Source organism: Orycteropus afer, unplaced genomic scaffold (genome assembly GCF_000298275.1).
Source record: "Orycteropus afer afer isolate SDZICR_OR568_19922 unplaced genomic scaffold, OryAfe1.0 scaffold00120, whole genome shotgun sequence".
Taxonomy (NCBI): Eukaryota; Metazoa; Chordata; class Mammalia; order Tubulidentata; family Orycteropodidae; genus Orycteropus; species Orycteropus afer.
In genome coordinates this window covers 1180984-1195925 of record NW_006921707.1, presented here as the reverse complement: position 1 = coordinate 1195925, position 14942 = coordinate 1180984, and the positions used below count along the sequence as shown (strand labels likewise).

The window sequence follows — 14942 nt, the reverse complement described above, 5'->3', positions numbered from 1 at the left end:
GGATGTCATGCTTGGTAGGGTGGAGGGTCGACGAAAGAGGGGGAGGCCTTCAACGAGATGGATTGACACAGTGGCTGCCATGATGGGCTCAAGTATAGCAGGGATTGTGGAGCTGGCGCGGGATCGGGCAGTGTTTCATTCTGCTGTGCATGGGGTCGCTATGAGTTGGAAAGGACTCGAGGGCACCTAACAACAACAACGACAACAGAGACATTGGATGTAATATAACACCCTTTTATGTTGTTGTTGTTGTTGTTTTTGTTAGGTGATGTCGAGTCATAGCTACCCCTCCTTGGGTTTCCAAGGTGGTATCACTATGGATGTAGATTGCCCAACCTTCCTTTCAAGGTGTGGCTGGTGGGTTTGAACCTTCAGCCTTCTGGTTAGCAGTCAAGTGCCTTAGGCACTATGCTACCAGTGCTCCTTACACCTTTTATAGTGCTATCCTTTTATGGTGCTTTTAAATGGCTGGCTCACTTCACAGGAAACTTACAATACAGCCTGACAAGCCCTGAAACTTGACTGTCCTGAAGATATTTGCATATACTGAGAATCTAGAGTCAGCATTTGAAAGGTGTCCTGGGTAGAAAACTGAAGCAGAATGCTATCCTGTTCTCCTATTTTGCTTCCAGACCTGGCTATGGCAGTTAGAGGACAGAAATCATAATATATCCACTGATTATCTTACCGGCCACCTCTGGCCATTCGTATGCCTAGATACATTGACCCACTAGCCATCATTAGATATTTATTCAAAGAAAGTAATTTATTGCAAGAAAATTTCAAATTCTTTCTTTAGTCTGCATTATAAAATAGAACCTTATGTCTTCTCCAATTAGCACTCTTTTAATTAAAAGATGAAAATTTGTTCAATTAGATTTTATTTTAATTTCTGGCCTATACTTAACATAATGTTCCAAAATGTCCCAAAATAAAATATGTTTCCCATATTTGTTATGGTTTTATAACTTTTTTTTTTTTTAATTAAAAATGGGTCAATGGGTTTCTGAGGTGATATCTCTACAGAACTAGATTGCCAGTCTTCCTTCTGAGGAGTGGCTGGTGGGTTTGAACCATGGTTAGCAGTCAAATGCCTTAGGCATTATGCCACCAGAGCTCCCATTTAAAGTGGTAGTGAAAAATTATTAGGAGTTCAAATTGTGTAATAGTAGAGATGTGAGGTTGAACTTTGATTCTATCACCTATTAGCTGTGGATTCCAGACCAAGTTATTTAACTTAGCCACTGTTCACTTTCCACATCTTAGAATGGAATAATAGCTGTTCCTCAGAGAAATTTTATTGTTCCTCAGAAATTAACCCTCAGAGTTACAGGAAATAATTCCTTTAATGTGTTTATCATAGTGCTAGGCCCATAGTATACCAGTTGCTGTAGAGTCCACTTTGAGTCATTGCAACCCCACATGTGTCAGAGGACAACTGTGCTCTATAAGATTTTTAATGGCTGATGTTTCAGAAGAGTATTGCCAGGCCATTCTTCTGAGGAGCCTCTGATGACACTTGAACCTCCAAACTTTGTGTGCTGAACTCTTTAACTGTTTGCACCATTCAAGGGCTCCAGGTCCAAAATGTATCAATAGGATTCAGTACTCTATATAGTGTATACAGTGTATAGTACAGTATTTAGTAGTATATACAGTATATACTGTATAATTTATAGGCATTATTCAAGAACTTCTGGAAAAATTATCATCCTATTTAATAGATAAAAAAAATAAAATACCTCATAAAACACTTTCAGGTTTTCCTGCATTCTTATCACAAGATCAAATTATCAAAACTGCAATAAATATTATATGCTGGGAGCAGTTACTTTTTTAAAAGAGCTTTATTGTAGAATAATTTGCATGCCATTTCATTCATTTTTAATGTACAATACAGTGATTTTTGGTAAACTTAAAGAATCACTATAATCCAATTATAGAGCATGTCCATCACCTCAGAAAGATCTTTCATGCTCATTTGCAATCAAGGGAAAATGTCTCTCTTTTTTTTTAATTGTATTGTGGTGAAATATATCTAGCATAAAGTTGGCATCTTAATCATTTTTAAGTGTACAATTCATTGACATTAGTTATATTCATCAAGTCATGCTATCATAACCATTATCCTTTTTCAAAAGTTTTACATCATCTTGAATAGGAAACCAGTATCCCTTCAGCCACATCCCATTTCCTTCTCCTCCTGTTATATTGTCGGTTATCCTAACAGCCCATGATAACCATATGATCAACATTTTTTAAAATACATATTTTTATTGTAGTTATTATGTATTAATTATGTTCATCATGTTGTTACTATCATCCTTATCTGTTTACAAATTGCACTTTTACCCTTAAAAGTACCTCAGTTTCCCCTAAGTAATGAATCCCCATCCTGACTCTCTCCCACCCACCCTGGTAACCACTGATAAACCAGGGCTTTGAACTGGTTAGAACTGGTTCAGTTATGGTCAATGAAGAGAAATTGGAACAGACTTGAATTTTTAAAATTTGAATAAAGTGGAACAACAACTGGAATGGGAAAAATGATGAGTCAAAGCCCTGGAATGAGAAACTCAGAAGAGGTATATTGCCCACTTCAGGAACCTGATGCAAGAGATTGCCCTTGAGAAGGCTTATGTAGGAGATTGGACTATTGCTGAGGCAGTGGAGAGTGACACACATTCAAAGCAGCAAGGTCAGCCGCCATCTTTGAGTGAAGTGCCTTTTTTTCTGACTTTGTTGGTCAAGAGATTTGGTTGCTATACAGCATGCACATTGCTCTTGTTTTCTAAAGGTAGATTAAGTTTCTATCAAGATTTCAACCTGTAATTTTTCCCACTTGGAGTTATTGTTCCAGTTCACTCACATTAAAAGATTTCAGTTCCATTCTTGTTTTGCTTAGTCAACTATAACTGAACTGGAAAGAACTGATTCAAAGCTCTGTAGTAAACTTTGATCTCTGTACACTTGCTGATTCTAAATATAGGGACCTCTGGTGGTGCAGTGCTTAAAGCATTTGTCTACTAACCAAAAGGTTGGTAATTTGAACTTACCAACTACTCTGTAAGAGAAAGATGAGGCAGTCTGCTTCTGTAAAGATTTACAGCCTTGGAGCACCCAAGGGGCAGTTCTACTCTGTTCTGTAGGGATGTTATGAGTCAAAACCCACTCAATGACAGTGGATTTGTTTTTTGGATTTGAATATTTTTCTAAATATTTCATATAAGTGGGATCATACAATATTTGTCCTTTTATATCTGACTTATTTTACTCAGTGTAGTGTTTTCTAGTTCATCCATGCCATACCCTATACCAGAATTTTATTTCTCATTGTGGCTAATAATAATATTCCATTGTATGTATATACCTCATTTTATGTATCCATTTATCTGTTGGTAGATACTTGGGTGGCTTCCACCTTTTGGCTGTTGTGAATAATGCTGCAATGCATGTTGTTGTTGTTGTTATGTGCCGTCAAGTCAAACCCGACTCATAGCCACCCCTCCTTGGGTTTCCGAGGCAGTATCACTACGGAAGTAGGATTGCCCAACCTTCCTTCCGAGGAGTGGCTGGTGGGTTTGAACCACCAGCCGTCTGGTTAGCAGGCAAGTGTCTTAGCCACTATGCTACCAGAGCTGCAATGCATATTGATATGCAAATATCCATTTGTGCTCCTGCTTTCAAGTCTCTTGAATGTATACCTAGTAGTGGATTTGCTGGGTCATATGGAAATTATATATAACTTTTTAAGGAATTGCCAAACCGTTTTCCATATAGCTTCACCATTCACATTTCTACCCACAATGCATTTAAGTTTCAGTGTCTCCACACCATTGCTAAAGCTTGTTATTTTCCATTTTTTCTAATAATAGACATCTTAGTTGAGGTGATATTTCGTCATGCTTCTGACTTGATATGAAGTGATATCTCCTTGTAATTCTGATTTATGGCCCAATGATTAAGTGTTTGGCTGCTAGCTGAAAGGTTGGAAGTTCAAACCCACACAGAATTCCATGGGAGAAAGACCTGCTACTCTGCTTCCTTAAAGATTATAGTTTAGGGAACTCTGTACTACCCTGTACACTAAGGGACAGTATTACTCTCTCATATGGGATTGCTATGAGTGAAAATTGGCTCAATAACACCTAATAACAACAGTAATGACTAGTAACTTTTTACTATCTTTTCATGTGCTTATTGGTCATTAATATATTTTCTTTGGAGAAATATCTATTCAAGTCTTTAGTCTGTTTTTTAATTGGGTTGTTTGTCTTTCTGTTTTTGAATTTTAGAACTGCTTTATTCTGTATATTAAACCATTACAAGATATATGCTTATCAATATTTTCTCTCATTTTGTAGGCTGTCTTTTTGCTTTCTTTATAAAGTCCTTTGATGCACAAAAATATTTTAGAATGATGCAGTCCAATTAATCAATTTTTTTTGTTGTTTTACTTATGCTTTTGATATTAAAACCAAAATCCATGATTAAACACAAGGCTTTAAAATTTTATTTCTCTGTTTTCCTCTAAGAATTGTGTGGTTAGCTCCTACATTAGGTCATTGATAGATTTTGGGTTAATTGTGATGTATTGGTACAACTTCATTCTTTTGCATGTGGAGGTTTAGTTGTCCTTTGTCCTAGTACCACTTACGGAAGAGACTATTCTTTCCTCATTGAATGTATGTCATTCACTGATAACATTCTTGTCAAAAATCTGTTGGCCATAGACATATCAGTTAATTTCTGAGCCCTCAATTCTGTTCCTTCAGTCTGCATGTTTTTCCTTATACCATCAGCACACTGTTTTAATTATTGTAGCTCTACAGTATGTTTGGAAATTAGGATGTGTGACACCTCCTACATTGTTCTTCTTTTTAAAAATTGTTTTGACTAATCAGTGCCCCTTGCAATTTCATAAAATTTGAGAATCAGCTTTTTCATTTCTGCAAGAGGCTGATGGAGTTTTGATAGGAGTTGCATTGAATCTGTAGACCACTTTGTTTAGTATTGACATCTTAACAATTTTAAGCCTTCCAATTCATGAAACCAGAATGTCTTTCCATATATTTAAGACTTCTTTATTCTGTTTCAGCATATAGTTTTCAGTAGGCAAGTCTTTTATCTCCTTGGTTAAATTAATTCCTAGGCATTTTGTTATTTTAGATGCTATCATAGAGATTGTTTTCTTGATTTCCTTTTCATATTTCTCAGGAAACATTTACTTTTGATGTGTATTTGGGAATGATTTTTATTCCTGTAACTTATATTTTTATTATGCACATAAGTGACAGAGTCCAGGATTGAGTTGGAGAGTTTTTGAGATGGAAGTTATCAGTACACTAGAGCTGAGTATCACTCCATTACAAAGGGAATGAGCATGAAAATTTCACAAGTCAAACTGGATTGATATAGAACTGAGCAGATACTTGAAAGTTGTCCAGGGAAATTAGGATGAATGAATCCAGGGAAAAGTGGGAACAGACCCTGGAATGAAATGAAAACATGATGGATTTTGGCTTATATGAATATCAGAATCATGAGTCTATAGCTTTAGACCTCAGTTACATAATCAATGAAATGGTAACATTTTAAGATAATTTTAAATATTTTGAGAAGGTCATATGATAGTGCTTGGAAAAATTATTAGCCAAGGATAGAACTAAGGAAAGAATTTATATAGAACATATATCTTAATGGTCAAGAAATTGCAAATAAAAACTTAAAATTGAAAGCTGACTTAGCAGGAGCCACTGTGATTACAGGCAATAAGAACATTTCCTTTGATTAATTAAGTGAATTAAACAGCAATGAATTTTACTTTCTCTCTTAATTAGCATCACTTGTCAGAGAGCTAATAAATGGCAGAATCAAGATTTGATCAAGACAATCTGATTTCAAAATTTCCGTGAAAAACCAAAAAATCAAACTCATTGTCTTTGAGTCAATTATGACTCATAGTGACCTTATAAGACAGAATAAAACTACCCTGTAGGGGTTGCAAGGCTGTAAATATTTATGGAAGTAGACTACCACATCTCTCTCCCAAGAGAAGCTGATGAGCTCTCTTTTGGTTTGTAGCCAAGTGCTTTAAACCACTGTGCCACCAGGGGTTCTTAAACTTCCATGAAATCAGGATTTTCATATGAGACTTATTTTAAATATGAACACCAATTTTAAGGTTAGATCACATAACTCATTTAGTTGTGTACATGAAATACATAGGAAGTGCAAAAGAAAAAGAAAGAAAAAAACTTGTTTTCTAGCATCTAGTTCTTTTCCCTAAGCCAAAAAATCTAGGAGAAAAGGAAAAGATCCATGGGGTAAAGCAAACATATATTTTTTCCTTCTATAGTTTCATGAAGCCCATTGTTAAACCCTGTGAAGCCAGAAGGGTATATTCAAGTGCACTAAGGTGTAAATTTTCATTTATTATCCACATGGTTTTCTTCTCAGTTAAAATTGACAGCATGTCTGTCCCTCGTCCCTTGTCTAGATGAGGGTTTTTTTTTTTTTTTTTTTTTTAGGATTTGGGTGAAGATTGTGGGGGAAAAAAAATAAGTAGAAGTAGTTCTAAGATTGTTCTTTAGATATTTACCTGTGCTACAGGTACAAAAGTCCATCACTCCAAAGCATTTTTCCTCTTCTGTTTGATCCTAATCCTCTTCTACCCATGTCTCTTTTTCTCTGTCTTTTCCCTCTTTGCCTATGTATATTCATCATTGATGTCTACATTTTTTGCATAATTCCACTCCCCAAAATAGTAGGTAGGCTGAGAAGATAGGCTAAGGAATGGAAATAGTAGTGGAATAAGGGAGGGATGGACAAGATAAGAAAGAGATTAAGTTCCAGAATAAGTAAGTTTTGTTTAGGGAGTTTGAGAAGACTTTTTTCTTTCTCCTTCCTTGCCTGCCTCCTAACCTTCTCAAATCCTAAGCATAAAGCAATTATTTCAATCACTTAGAGAGTTATATATCTAAAAATATCAGTTAAGGGTAAAGATAGAGGACAGGAGAACGGTTTGTAGGCTGTTATAATAATCCTGATGGTCAATGCCGATGGTTGTTAACACCAGGATGGTGGCAGTGAATGTGGAAATAAGTAGTTGGATTGTGAATATATTTGGAAGAAAAATTAGGTTTTGGTGAAAAATTGGACACAAAGTAGGAGAGAAAAAGGGGAATCGTAGACTATATTAAGGATTTTGGTTTATGCAACTGGAGAAATAGAGTTACTATGAACTAAGAACTATTTTTGAGTATAGTAAGGATTGTGGAGCTGGTGCAGACCAGGCAGTGTTTCATTCTGCTGTGCATAGGGTCGCAATGAGTCGGAAATGACTTGAGGGCACCTAACAACAATGAACTAAGATGAGGTAGGGTGTGGAAGGAACTGATAGATGAAGAAAAGATGAAGAGAAGGTGAAGAGCTTAGTTTGGGACATGTTAAAGTTTGAAGAGGAGCTGTCAGAAGGACAGCTTTTTGTAATTGCAGCTCATGTAAAAGTTTGACTCTAGAGATATGAATTTGAGAAATAGGGAGTCCATTGATGGTGCAAAGGTTAAAATGCTCAACTAGCAATAGCTGAAAGTTGGTGGTTTGAAGCCACCAACAGGCCCCTTGGAAGAAAGACCTAGCAATTTGGTCCTGAAAGATCATAGCCTTGAAAAATTTATAAAGCAGTTTCACTCTGACACATATGGGGTCCCCATGAGTCAGAATCAACTCAACAGCAATTAACAATAACAACTAGCACAACTAAGTTACTTAAACCATGAGACTAAATGAGGTCAGTTTGGAAAGACATAAAAAGTGAAGAGTTCCAAGGACTTAGCCATGGAACATATCAAGACTAGTTGATAGGGAAATAAGGAGGACCAGCAAAAAGGGAATGGGACAGAATATACTCTTAAAAATAGATAGATCCTAGTTTTAGTAGTATTTTGGTTGGCAATTGGAGTTTATGAATATGAATATTATGTTACTCTATGCTGTACTCTTATTTACATCTCCAAAACCATATGATGACACTACTAGTAGCAACATCATACACACACACACACACACACACACATATATATATATACAGACACATATATATGTATATTCAGAAGAAGGTTGGGCAATCTACTTCCATAGTGATACTGCCTCAGAAACCCAGAGAAGTTGCTATGAGTCAGATCAAACTCGATGGCAGTGAGTTTTGAGCATATATGTATATACATAAGTTCCTTAATTAGTATAAAAATATTATGAAAATAAATTCAGTATTTATTACTCATGATTTGCTATACTATTTATATCCTATCAGATATTTTTTTGTCCACAAAAATATGGTCTTTTTTTCTGTTTCTGTCTGATTAATAGTTGATTCAAATGTTTAGATTCAGATTAAATTTCAGATCACTATAAAATAGAGTTTAGCTATATTCTTTTTATCTAGATAATTAAACTGTACTCATAACTTTACATTTAAAAAGCTATAACTATTAAAATATAGAACATGTTTGAAGAGTAAGGCACTGAATAGGTAGTTGAAATTTATGTATAGTTAAAATTACTTTGTGAGTGGTGATACTTTTTTTCTATATCATCCTATTTCATCCTGGACACCAATGTTGGCTTTTATTATGGAAAATGAATCTTTTAGCCTCACTAGATAAGATGCTCATCATTAAAAGCCTTAATAGGAAGAACTAATGCTTGCTACATAACTGTGCTGGAAAGGAGACTGACTTAGCAGCAGGAGGCTAGCATTGTACTTTCTGTCCTGTGATGGTGATTGAGGATTATATTGGTGGTAGGATGGGGAGGGAGCAAGTGACTTGAAGAGAAAGGATGGAAGGACAGAAAAAAGGGTTGGGAGAGACATCACTGGTAATGAGAAGGGAATCAAAACAACATGCTATGAATATGGACTACATAAGTAATCTTATTAAAAATATTAAGAAAATTAGAATAAGTTTAGGTGAAAGTTTTATCAGAGTCATTTTATAGGAAGAGCATGGTTTAGTGGGTATCTCACAAAAACAATGGGAGTGGCTTCTCTATAGGTGTGCAACTCTCACCTGCATCTGGACCTTCTGTGGTGCACCTTACAAATATTGCAGCCTATTGAATAAGAGTCTCTTGGTGTTGACAAGGAATCTGCATTTACTTATAGTTATCTAATCCCTATCCTCCTAACCAGGAGAATCTTATGCCTGCTAAAATTTGAACACCACTGAACTAGTATATATAAAAAAAAAGACTATGTAAGAAATAAATCTTGAAAATATATGTATTTAGAATCAAATGGAGAGGAAACTCTAATGGAGTTTGGGGCATAAGACTATGTAGAAAAAAATAATGGTAAGTATGGTATGTTCATGAGTAAAGTAACAGTGATTTTTCAGAGAAGTATGATATGTATAAAGAAAGAAGGCAATGGTGACACGAGTCAAAAATAATACATGAGAGTGAGTGTATGAGAGACTAGAAATGATATGCTGAAAAGGAGGAGAGTCATGTGAGGAGAAAGATGGAAGACCACACATTGCCTTTAGCACTCTAGCTTTTCAAGAGCTAAGCCATGGAGCCCTGTTAGTACCAATAAGTCAACACCAGAAAGAAGAGTATAATGACAGAAGAGCAGAAAGGTAACAGGAAGCACAAAGCAGTTGCCACACACTGCTTTCTGTAATAGGTCCTGCTCTTTTATGGCAGAGCTACTAGGTATTCAATATAGTCCTCCTCCTGGTGACACATTTACATCTTTCTTTAGATAACCATTTTCTTTGCAAAAGTAACAGTGTTGCTTGCTTTACTAAAGATTGGTGAATTGAACATTCTATCTAGTCTGAGTACAGATGAGTAGGGAGACTTCTCAGCTCATGATGTTATTAAAGACCTTGTATACTGTCAGGTGGGAGCTCTGGTAGCATAGTGCCTACCCAGAAGGCTGGCGGTTCAAACCCACCAACCACTCCTTGGAAGGAAGATGGGGCAATCCAGTTCCATAGTGATATTGCCTCAGAAACCCAAGGAGGGATCGCTATGAGTTCGGTCCGACTCGACAGCACATAACAACAACAACAACATACTGTCAGATAAGATCATCACTCTCAACCAGGCGATGAACCAGAAAGAGACACAAGCATTTGTGGGGACTATTTCTTTCTTTCTACTCCTATGATTGTTGTCAATTGTTTTGTTCTTTTCATTAAAAATATTTAGTAAGTAGTTAAAGCATGATTTATTTTAATCCCCCACTTCTGAAAGGTAAGAGTATAAAATTCAAGTAAGAAACAGGAAGAAAAATGCTTGTAAGAATGTCACATACTGGCAAATGCCTCCTCTGTTTTTCCTAAATTATCTCTACCCCAAACATATTTGACTAGTTCCTAGGCAACAACTATAAAAGTCAGTAATTCATCAATTAATATTTTAGATTTCTTTACAGGTTATATGGGAAATCACAAGTGACAAAAAAGAAAAAGAAAAGCATAGTGATAAAGCAGCATGATGAGATTTTGTGTACTACAAATGTCCTTTTTCTGTCCAATGAAACTATTCATATGCAAATTTGGCATTGATTTATTTTCTTTCCACTTCTTGGCTATAAAAACATACCCCCTCTCCCTGAGTATCATAGGGGAAAATACAACTATGATATTTATTGAATGCACACTCTGAAACAAGCACCATTTTTCAGTACTTCCTATGAGTGATCTCTAAACTTCTTCACTCATGTAAGTGTTAGATAATTATTCCTACTTTCCTGATGAGAAAGCTGAAGGCTCCCTAAGGTCACCCAGCTAGTAAATTTCAGAGCAACGATTTATATCTAGATTGTCCTGAATATAAAAACCTCATGCCCTTTGCTCTATACTGTGTGGTCTTAACTTTATTAGTAATTAATAATAATAATAATTTGTTTCAAATAGTAATACTTGTTATACATAATCAGAAAGAAGCTTCCTAGTGCTTGAGAAAAAACTGAATTTATTTTACCTAGCTTTAAACAATAACTTGGCTAGGTTTCTTAAAAACCGTTAGTACTGACAAGAAGAAACCCTTAGGCCAAGGCTTACTGATGAAATGAGGTACGCCCCCCCCACTCAACCTCTGCCCCCGGGCACTTGTTGGCTGCGCTGAAGAGCTTTGTAACTCTAGCCTGAGCAGGACAGAGTTCAGGTAGAGGCCAGGCTGAGGGCCTGAAGGGCCAAGAGAGTGTGAGGGCCAGAGAGAGGTGTGCCTGAGAGGAGGTTGTTCTGATCAAAGAACTATACCCTGAGTCTTTCCTGATCCTGAGTTTTAACCTGTTACTTTCCTAATAAACCCTGTAACAGTGGGGGGTGGGGGGACCTTAGTACATTGCAAGTATTTCTTAGAACAGTTATCTATTCAATAGGTAGTAACGTTATATGGAGTTTTGTTTATCATTTGCCACCTGGTATTAAGGGCTACAAATTGTTTTTGCTTTTTGTGTAATCTGCCTTTATTTTTGTTGTTGCAGTACTGAATACCAGTTTATTTACTATTCACCTGAAAACACAGCCAAAGCAAAAGAAGTTCTCAGCAACATCAATCAACTACAACCTCTTATAGCAACCCATGCAGACTTACTGCTTAATTCTGCAAGCCAGCATTCTCCAGACAGCTTGAAGAATTCTTTAAAGATGCTTTCCGAAAAAGTAAGATCCAAATCATTGCTACAGTGGGGGAAGTGAAATAGTCAAATCCCTATTGGTTCTACTTTCTGGACACACTGTCTTTCATGGCATCTGGAAATGTAAAACAGACTAGGTTGAAAAGTAAGCTTCAAAGTATTGCTACAGAATCAAAATGAATTGGCCTAATTCTCTTTTCAAATCTTACTGAGCATTATTTTTTCTTTTTTTCCTCCCCTGGTAGGAAATGAACCTGTTAGTGGTTGGGGTATATCTTTCAGTTTCTTTCGTCTGTGGTCTTATGACGTTTATGTGCTTATTACTGAATTAAATTAGATTTTTAAAATTACTTAATTTTCCTCTGGTGATCACCTAATTTTTATGCCTATGAAGCTATACATTAAAATAGGGATGTCACCTCATTTGAAAGTAGAACTTTGATATGGATTCTTATCAGTGGCATGGCATAATTTCTTTTTCACAATATCATCTACTAGGTAAAATTCCTCAAAATTTCTGGAAGTATTGGTTGTTGCTTGAAACATAGTGGGACCTAAGGCTTATTTTCCAATGGGAACTTGCACTTGCATCTGCAGAGAGGAAGAGTAGTCTGCATTGGGTAGCACTTTGTAGACAGATACTCAATACCAACTTCCATAGCTAGTTAGAGAAACTCTATAATACATAGAGAATGAAGATAGAAAAAGAAAAGTTACAACTTAATTTTAAATGTGAAACCAAGCATCTTAGAGTCCAATTTTAATGTGCTCATCCTTCACCTCTGCATTCTGAGGATGTCTCGCCTTTTATTATGAGACTCTTCCAATGTATATGCCTTTAAAGAAACGGTTCAAAGATAATTCTCATGATATCTGATTTTTGAATAAGATACAAGTATAGGTCTTCATGTCCTCGAAGAGCAAATTCATAGAAACCTGAATGTTATGTGTGCATATATTTTAGATTCAGGTATGTTAATTTGTAATAATAATACTTTGTACTTATTTAATATTTTAAAGTGTACTTGTCACATATTTTTCTCATGGGAGAAAATTAATATCTATTCTTATTAATTAAAGTCAGCTACTATCTGCTCAGAAAGGCCAAGTGAACTATCCAATAGAATAAGAAAAATCAAAACCTAAGATTTCTAATTCAAAATAGGACAATTTTCCATGAGAGAACCAAAAAAAAAAAAACGCAAGCCTAATGCCATTGAGTCATTTCCAATGCTTAGTGACCTTATCAGAGAGAGCAAAACTACCACAGAAGGTTTCCAAGGCTATAAATCTTTAGAGAAGTAGACGTCCTCATCTTTCTCCCATGGAGCACCTGGTGGGTTTGAACCACCAACCTTTTGGTTAGCAGCCCAGTGCTTTAACCACAGTGCCATCGAAACTCCTTTCACCACCAGAAAATGAGAGGAAAAGATTGACCTGAATTTTAATAAATAATTAATATAGTTCTAAGGACTTTATGTCTTCATGTTATTTCATTTAATCTTTGTAATTTTGGGGTACATATTCAGTTCATTTCACAAAGGAAAAGATGGAAGGTAAGGGAAATGGAAAATAAAAGTGCAAAGTCATACATCTAGATTCAAACCCAGATTGAATCTGGTATTCCTCATATAATAATCCAATATTTGTATTTTGACTTCTCATTTTTTTTTTTTTTTGTAAGACAAACTCCTCAGGAACACTTAGCTATTTTAATAGTTAATAAATAAGTCTTTATGGCAGGGAAAAAAAGGATAAAAGGAAGAGATTATTGCATACAGTAAAATAATATACTTTTTGGTGAGTTCCTTTTTTTGGATTCATAGATGAGAGGAGATTTTTCTGGGTTCATCTAAGCAGAAAATTTTAGCAAATATAGAACATCACTGCAGTGATTACAGAGCAGTATTTATATTCTTCCTGTTCGTTGGGCAAGGATTTGTCATTTCATACATCATTTACAACTTGCTGCAGCGATTTGGAGAAGGAGGGTGTTTCTCCTTCTTTAATTCAGCATTTCTACAAGTTTTTTCCCCGTGTTTTTCTGTTGAGTAGATGAGTTTTGTCTAGTGATAAATATGTTAGCCCGGAAAAGTAGGAAGATCTTTTTAAAGTTAAACGTGTAAGCCATGCATTCTTTTAAGATTTCATGCCTAGAATTGCAAAGAATTACCTAAGTTACCAAATTTTTGTACGGTCTATGATGACTGGTAGTAGCTCATGGTTTAAAATAGAATATGAGCCAAGAATTTAGCATGAGAGAAAGCATTTTAGAGGCATCCTAAAATTTTAACATAATTTAGTATTAGCAGGATTTAAGTGTAACAAGGTTTTTTTTGTTTTGTTTTGTTTTTTAATTTCAGGGATTTTACATCCTGTGCATTAGAGAATAAAAATCCCTTCTTCAACGGGTAGTTCCTTTTTGTTTGTTTGTTTGTTTGTTTATTTGTTTTAATTAAATCTGAAAGGGTATTTTTGGAAAAAAGTAACTGAGATATTTTCTTAGGAACTCATTTATACAGCTCATCGGGTTCCTGGTGGAGCAAACAGTTAAAGTACTTGGCTGCTAACCAAAAGGTTAAAGATTCAAGTCAACTCAGAGGCTCCTCAGAAGAAAGTCCTCATGGTCTACTTCCAAAAGATCAGCCATTGAAAACCCTTATGTAACACAGTTCTACTCTGACACATATGGGTTGCCATGAGTCCAAATCAACTTGACAGCAAGTGGTTTAGAAATTGACTGTATTCATACTTATCTGTGAATTGTGAAGCCTTGGAGCTGCTGAGCATGCAGGAGTTGACTGAAGTAGAATGGAGAGTCTAGGAAAGACTGAGAGTAGACTATAAATAGGGTGGAGGAAAGCAATCAGCTACTTTGTAATGAGATGGCATCTCTCCTCTTATGTCAGAGAATGACTGGGAATGATAGCAATGGAAACAAGTAGCAGCTCAAAATCTACTCAGAGTGTCGGGCAACAAAGACACCCAACTTGCTAGTGGAGTATATTTAGGGAGTTTTAGGGCAGATAATATTTGTAGATCCCAAAGGCAATTAACATTATTTCCAATCCTATTTACTGAACACCAAGGCACAGTGCTAAGGCTTCACAAGATTCCATCCCTCTAAATGTTTATTGGTAGGAAAGCAAACAGAGGAAGCAATTTATAGAAAGTCAGAAACATTTTATTAGATATGCTGGAGATGGTGCCTAACACCATGGACCAAAAAAAAAAAAAAAAGATATAAAGCAAAAGCTTGTTCTTTCAAAGAGGTTCACAGTCGTGATGG

General features: G+C 35.8%; 1 protein-coding gene across 1 annotated transcript in view; it reads left to right on the top strand.

Annotated features, from left to right (window-relative positions):
* Positions 1-14942, top strand: part of INPP4B (inositol polyphosphate-4-phosphatase type II B) — a 601242-nt gene that overhangs the window by 460316 nt on the left and 125984 nt on the right. Inside the window, exon 14 of the mRNA XM_042781432.1 lies at positions 11501-11678. Within this exon, the coding sequence (XP_042637366.1) occupies positions 11501-11678 (178 nt within the window). The remainder of the gene's footprint in view (positions 1-11500; positions 11679-14942) is intronic.